The sequence below is a fragment of the Bactrocera neohumeralis genome, chromosome 5 (genome assembly GCF_024586455.1).
Source record: "Bactrocera neohumeralis isolate Rockhampton chromosome 5, APGP_CSIRO_Bneo_wtdbg2-racon-allhic-juicebox.fasta_v2, whole genome shotgun sequence".
Lineage (NCBI taxonomy): Eukaryota > Metazoa > Arthropoda > Insecta > Diptera > Tephritidae > Bactrocera > Bactrocera neohumeralis.
Window position 1 is genome coordinate 16,698,030 of NC_065922.1, and position 7,828 is coordinate 16,705,857.

The 7,828-nt window shown below is 33.0% G+C and overlaps 1 protein-coding gene across 1 annotated transcript; it reads left to right on the forward strand.

Annotated features, from left to right (window-relative positions):
• The first annotated feature begins 3,431 nt into the window (after window positions 1-3,431).
• On the forward strand, window positions 3,432-6,934 carry LOC126760683 (poly(ADP-ribose) glycohydrolase). Its single transcript, XM_050476519.1, has 4 exons — window positions 3,432-3,805; window positions 3,865-4,528; window positions 4,606-5,515; window positions 5,593-6,934. The coding sequence occupies exons 1-4, from the start codon at window positions 3,742-3,744 to the stop codon at window positions 6,196-6,198; spliced, it is 2,244 nt and encodes a 747-aa protein (XP_050332476.1). The 5' UTR covers window positions 3,432-3,741; the 3' UTR covers window positions 6,199-6,934.
• Window positions 6,935-7,828: the final 894 nt, after the last annotated feature.

Consider the following 7,828-nt stretch of genomic DNA (forward strand, 5'->3'; position numbering starts at 1 on the left):
AATTTATAGGTATAAGTAGCGGAAATTGGTAAAGTATGCATTAAGATTAAGAGAGAGGCGGAAAGGGAGGCTTGTTACATGACATAGACGTAAGAGGCGCTGGATTTTGAAGCTAGGGATTATAAAACGAAGAGAATTGCAACGCTAGACGATTCGGAAGCAAAGACGAGTTTGGTCGATCATTTTATTTTTATTTATTGTGAAATCTGAAAGGATTGAGAATTATTATAGAACACATTTTTTAGCTTCAGCGATTTTACCTCTTATTACATTAAAATTGATATTCCATGGAAACATTAAATAATTTAAATCGATTTTTAACAATTTCATAGCACTCGTGCATTAGCTAAATATCTTTCCATTCCATTTACAACTTGTGCGCTAAATATACTTCTTCTTCGATAAACCGAACCAATAAAAAAAAACTAATTCGAAATAATTTAGTTACTTCGATTTTATAAAACATATTCTTAAAAAAAAGTGAAGCAATGAAAGAGAAGCATTATCCTTTCTTGTCGTTCGAACCACTGACAAATTTAAGATGTGATTATTATCGCAAAAGATTTTGCTAAAGTCTACACTGATCTTTTTTATTATACAATTTCAAACCTTAATAGTGAGTTCTAACTAAAATTTTTAGCTTAACTTTATGTATTTTTGGCTAACATTACTTCTACAGCTAAATAACCTGGAGTCTCCATTAAAAAGTATATAAATTACTTTCAATATTTTTTTATTTGTCTTTTAGACAACAACTAAGGAGAAAGCTTTTCTTTTTCATTTTAACATTTAATTTTTAACAACTAAACGTAGAACACGATTATTTCAACGTAATGCATTAATATTTTTACATTTGCCAATTCACGTTATAAATTATCACAAAGTCTCCAATGTTGTTAACATAAACAAAAAACAGCTGATGAATATATTAATATTACATTTTGCGATCAAACTCGGCTAAACTCAATTAGAAGCAAAAAATATAAGCGTCAGAAGAAGGTAGGAATATTTATTCAAAAGCGAAAGGTGCTATGGACAAAGACGTAAACAATGTGATAATGTTGTAAACTTAATTTAACTAAATTTTTTTATGAAATAATTTTCGTTGACGTTTAAAACAGCAAATTAGAATTCAAAATTCAGTAAAAACACAAAAACAACTACAGTGGAACTGCTTAAACTGCTAACATAAACACACACACATACATAAAACTATTGCAAAACAATACTGGAAAAAGTTTTCTTTCATAAAATATTCAAAAATATTTATTTGAAAATATCTATTTCAAATAGATTTGCAGGCGTGGACATGTATGAAAAAAAAGAAATTAATGGAATTAACTAACAAAATTCAAAATTTAAATATTGTAAAAACTACAATTAAAATTAAAAAAAGGTTTAGAAGGTAAAGTCAAAGAAAAAATGTAAAATCTCTAAATTTAAGCTTTTGGTGTTTTAAAAGAATAAACAAATCAAAAATTGATCAAATTAAATATTTTAGGCTATTAAAATGAATGCGAAAAAAATTTATATTTGGATAAAGTAAAATTTAAGTGAAATAGTATTGAAATTAAGCCGAAAAAAATTTTAAGCAAATCTCGATGTTTTAACTTAAGCAAAAGACATACAAAAAATAAATTTTAAACAACTTTTTCGGCATAAAACATTTATATTATGGCCACTAAAAATTAAAAAAAATTAAGATACCCAAGCACACATACACACACGAATATACACCCACCCAAAACACGCGTATATATTTAGCTGAACAAAAATTAAAAATTATTAGAAATTCAATTAAGAAATTAATGCGAACCTCTTTCACTTTCGTGTCTTTTACTCAGCAAACAAAACAAAAGTTAAATTGACGTATGTAAAATCTTAAAAAACAAAAAATATGTAACACTTAAATCTCACACGCACACATACACACACCGACACAAAAGTCTAAAGTAAAAAAGAAAAAGTAAGAAAATTTTTTAAATGAAATAATTTATGATTGTGCAAATTAGTAAAAAATCAAAAAACAGGAAAATGTTTCAATTCCACCGGTCCATAATTTAGTGTTAATTAAAGCTTTCATTTAACATGCTACAAAACAATTACTGATGAATTTTACAATTACTGAATATATTTACCGAAGTGTAAAGATCCAAACAATAAATAAATATTACAAAAACATGAAATTAAATGCCTGCCACAGAAAGTCAAAACTGTAAAAATTAAACACAAAAATATAAGAATTATATGAAAGAATACAAATAAATTCAATTATTCCGTTCCAGTTTATTGCAAACAATTACGAAAGTTTTTAAGTTTTTTAAACCGTAACTAATTTTACAACAATAATATATAAAAGTTGTTTTTTGTTCTGTAAAAAAATTGTAAGAACTAAATGACAAACAAAGTTTCGAATTCAATTGAATGTCAAATAAATAAAAGAACTACCATAAAATGTACACACCTAACAGTTAATATGAAACTGATACAAAACACTAAATAAATAAATAAAACAGACAAACAAAATGTATACATACATACATGGAGTTTTATATATGTACAAAAAAGAAACAAATTGCTTTTATTACTTAGCAAATGGAGTGGTAAGTTTACAAATAACATATACATACATATGTTGCATAGTTGAGGCCAGATGAGTACCGAAATTAGGAGAGCTTGAAATACACACGCGATTAATTTAAAACACTATAATAGTCTGTATCTTACTGGCTTTATGAAATGCCTTCTGCAATATCTGTGTAGAACGGAAAAGTTCTATCTCGACATCTTCAATGGAATACATTTCAAAACCATTATTTTATAATTTCGCTCGGAATTCCAATTTTTCTTATAGTTTTTCATAAAAGAAACTTTCAAATGCTTGCCGATGCAAAAATAAGTTAATTCTTATATACATACATTTATAACCCGATTTATGGTTTACCATTTAACTTCAAACTGACCACGATCTTTCTGCCGCTACAACTACAACAACGACAACCATCTTTCACAAGTATTATTAAAGTATTTCACTTTGCATTTTAAATTAGTTTTAATAAAAAAAGTAAGTTTCACTTCCTCCGTTCAAAACGTTCAAATACTTCTGTCAAAGAAAAAGTGGCTACCAATTATTTTTTTTAACGTTTTTAAATGGTATAAATTTAAATTTTTACTGACGTAATATATATATATTATATTTATATTTTAATGTTAATATTTTAAATATCTTGATTGAATTAACAGAAAAATATTTTTGACTTAATATATTTAGGATATGTTTTAGTAAAATAAACAATTAATTAAATGCCATGTTACAGTCCGGCAAGGCAACCAAATTGTTAAAGTGGAGAATTGAAAACATTGACTGGGCAGCACTTTTTAGGAAGTTCGACTACATTTGTCAAATTGTATTATAAACAATAAACACACGAAAGTAAAAACATAATTTTCTGTATTCAACGTTAATTTGTATTAGGCAAAAAAATATATAAATTACACTGTAGTCATAAACGTTTTTTATAAATAACTTTGTAATAATTTCCTGCGCGCTTGTCACCGAACAGCTGGCTTATTTACATTTCTCCAATTCTCCAAAAAGTGCTAGTCTCTTCTGTGTGCAGGAATTTTTCATTGACAATAGGAATTTGTTAATTTGCAAAAATTTTACGCCAATTTCAGCAAACTATATATAAGTCTGCAATTAACTGCAGACGCACAATAAAAGTTACTTGCATTCGAAGAATGGCTGAAGGAGGCAGTTGCAGTAACACCAGTGCTGGAAATGGTGTGTGCATTGAAAACGGCGGTGAGTTTTAATGCTCTTCAATGTAAAATGAATCATATTTTTCATTTTAAAAATTTTAGCGGAATCCCCTACAACCGATGAGCAGTGGCGCGGTTGTTCGATGGAGGAAATACATCGTGGTTTGAATGAGTTTGAATTAGACCATTTGCCAGCGGTGCGACCCAGTGAAACGCATACAGTGCTTTATCATTGTCCTATACGCGAGCCTGACAATGTGCCGCCACGTCCATTACGAGCACATCACAAATGGGATGCCATACATGTGCGACTGCCCTGCTCCAGTAAAAGTCAATATCCAGTTACAGCGGAAGATGGCAGCTCCACAATAGAAGCGCGTTGGGGTATGATTGAAAAGGCATTACTGCAGCCTATTACTAACAGTAAGGAATTGCAAGCGGCTATACTTTCTTATAATACTAAATATGAAGGACAGTGGAACTTTCGTTCGCTACACCGTCTATTTGAAGATGATTTGGATGAGAGTGAATCGCGAGTATTTTTCGAAGATTTGCTACCACGTATAATACGCTTGGCTTTACGCTTGCCGGAATTGGTGCAAGCGCCTATTCCTTTGCTCAAGCAAGGACAGAATCATTCTGTGACCTTGACGCAGCAACAGATTTCTTGTCTCTTGGCAAATGCATTTCTCTGCACGTTCCCCAGACGGAATACAATGAAAAAGCGCTCAGAGTACAGCACGTTTCCGGATATAAATTTTAATAGGTAGATATACATATAATTGACAATTTTTTAAATACAAAGTATATATTAAATAATACATTACATTTTACACATTTTAGGCTCTTCCAAAGTGGTGGTAAAGCAGTTATAGAGAAAATTAAGTGCATCTGCCATTATTTTCGGCGTGTATGCCCAACGGAACGTGATAGCTCTAATGTACCCACTGGTGTGGTGACATTTGCACGTCGTAGCTTAGAACCCGCAGAATTGCCCAACTGGGCCGAATGTAAAGCACCATTAGGTGTTACACCCTTACACATTACGTCTGATGGCACTATTGAAGATCAGGGCTTTGGTTTGCTGCAAGTGGATTTCGCCAATAAATTCCTTGGTGGTGGCGTACTCGGCGGAGGCTGTGTACAAGAGGAAATACGTTTTGTAATTTGTCCTGAATTGCTCCTATCTAAATTGTTCACAGAGTGTTTGCGTCCCACAGAAGCACTACTAATGGTTGGTGCTGAGCGCTTTAGTGACTACAGCGGCTATGCAAGTACCTTTGAATGGGCTGGTAATCATGAAGATTGTATACCACGCGATAGCTCAAGACGTCGTCAAACGCATATCGTGGCTATTGATGCGCTCCACTTCATGCAATCACAACATCAATATCGGGAAGATCAGATCAAGCGCGAATTGAATAAAGCCTATGTGGGCTTCCAACACACGTTAATCACACCGGCACCTGGCGTGGCTTCAGGCAACTGGGGTTGTGGTGCCTTTGGCGGCGATCCGCGTCTGAAGGCATTGCTGCAGTTAATGGTGTGCACCGTAACTCAACGGCCGCTTGTATATTTCACATTTGGCGATGCACAACTGCGCGATGAAGTGCACCGCATGCACACATTCTTGCTGGAACATAATGTGTGTGTAAAAGATTTGTGGAATTTGCTCACTAGCTATCAAAGTCAAAATATGCCCGGCAATGAACTGTATAATTTCATCTACGGCTGCATTAGTAACACATTAAAGGTATGATTATAGAGAACTTACATCACCCTTAGGCTCAAGTGTTCAAATTTAATTTCCAACACTTATTTTGTTTCCAGCGCAGTCCGAAGACGAAGTTGACGTCACCAAAGAATAAAAATATGCGTAGTTTTTTGACAAGTTGGTTGAAGCCGAAGCAAACCATTACTAAGGAGAAACCAATTTCCACGTCAGCGCCACGGCGAGTCAATTTGAGTGAAGATATTTTCGCCTCCACTTCCGATTCGGAAGTAGATGGGAATGAAGTTGCGCCTGAAATCACCATATCCTCGACGAGTACTTCGGTGAGCACGCCAGCAGAAGTAGAAGAAGATAGGAGTGCGCCAAACCTCTCTACAGTAGATCTAACAAACCAATCACAATCAAACGATAGTATTGTTGCTAATTTGTTGAATAGTGAAGAAGTTGTGCTTGATAGTGTAGAAAGTGCGCGTCCGGAATTACAAATAACGAAAAGCAAAAATAATACATCAACGGAAAAGCAATTGGGAGAATCAAATGTTTCGCCGCCGTCTGAGAAGCCCACGGGTTCGCGCCAACGTTCGCTACTGGAAATGTTAGACCAATGTTATACAACAAAATCGAATAACGGGCCAGATACAAAGCGTATATGCCTTAGTAAAATCAGCAACCCGAACACAGAAACACCGACAAAACAACAATAATGGTTATATATATGAAATTTTAAACACAAACAAGAAAACATGCATCAATGCATATTTTGTACTTTAATAGATGATTAAAAATTTTAAACTATATAAATAATTGCCTAGCAAAGAACAAAGTGTTTACGCATAATTACAGCAGCATTTAGAGGGAGATCATGCAAGTATTAATGCAAGAGCTAACTGTTTTATACATACACACATATTTTGATTGGAGCACCGTTGCATTATTGAAAGCTTTCGCTTGTGTGAATGACGTCTTCGTTGAATTTGTGTCGCGCAACAACAACAGCAGCAATCGCGCACAGCGCAAACAAAGAGCATTGCACTCCTGCAAATTTCGCTAAAAATACATAAATGCATACGGCAATGTAAGAAACGCGACTGCTAAACATGTGCGCCTGTTATCGCCGTTACACGATGCACTTGTGTACACAACATGTTGCTTGCCAACTTACGTAGAGTAGCGTCGTCGTTGTTGCGTAGCGTGTAGCGTTCGAGAATACACTTGCAACTCAAGTTTTTTGTTTATGCCGGTCAGAAATTGTTAGATGCTAACTTAAATTAATTAAACATTGTGGTTTGTTATGACTATCTCTATAAGTGTATGTGTGTGTCGGCGTGAAGTGTGCGTGATCAAGTGTCTGGTTGCTAAAATTAAATTTTTACTATGTTGTTTAAAAAAAGTTTGTTTACTAACATCTTAAATATAAAACAATATATTTTGCGGTGATTATTATAATGTTTATTTGTATGCATGCCGCTTTACTATTGGCGAAAAGATAAGGTCTAGTGATGCTTAATGAGCAAAGTATTTAAGATAATTTTGTAATAAGCAGTCGCACAGCACTTTTTTTTGGAGTGATAATTTTTTTTGCTATAATTAACTGATAAGTGCGGACAAAGCGGACAGGTTGTTTTTAATAAGTCAAGGATATTAGAAAATAACCCAAATACTAATTATAAATCGCGTATGTTCTTTCTTTGCAATTTGCGTACGCGTGTGTCGGCATGATTTCATTTGCAGCAAAGGCCGTAGCGTCTGCTGATATGAATTGCCGAAAATACGTGTTATCAGTAGCACGCTTGTTAGTATTTATTCGCGTTCAACTTTTAATCTGTGTGATTGGAAACAAATAAAATGATTTTTAATAAATTTTTTATTGCCATCACGAAGTAAGCGAACGACAAAGCGTAGCACTTTACATGCTGTATGACATCAACAACATCAAGGTCAAATTATGCAGCCAATGACTGACATATTAAATGAAAAACAAAATGTTGGTTTAAGCAGCGAATAGAATTTGAATTAAAAGCGATAATAATTTATATTTATAAGGTGGGTTTAAGAACTGATAAGTACTATATTCATATAAATATACATATTTTAAAGAAATCACATGCTTACAAATATACCAACATACATATGTATGCATATTTTTATATGCTAATTGTATACTTATAATTGTATGTATATTGGACATGTATATTTATTTGAAAAGAATCAATGTTTACGTTCATTACTGCTCACCTTATTGAATATTAATTTACAATTTATTAAAAATTCATACACGTTACTTATTGTTTCAGACATAACTCAAGAAACATTGCAAGTTTTTATTTAAAATAT

Bases quoted from the DNA above. Each gene is read 5' to 3' on its own strand.
- LOC126760683 (XM_050476519.1), top strand. From the start codon at position 3,742: ATGGCTGAAGGAGGCAGTTGCAGTAACACCAGTGCTGGAAATGGTGTG. The intron at 4,529-4,605 runs GTAGATATACAT...TACACATTTTAG, and splicing joins CCGGATATAAATTTTAATAG to GCTCTTCCAAAGTGGTGGTA. The intron at 5,516-5,592 runs GTATGATTATAG...TTTTGTTTCCAG, and splicing joins GCATTAGTAACACATTAAAG to CGCAGTCCGAAGACGAAGTT.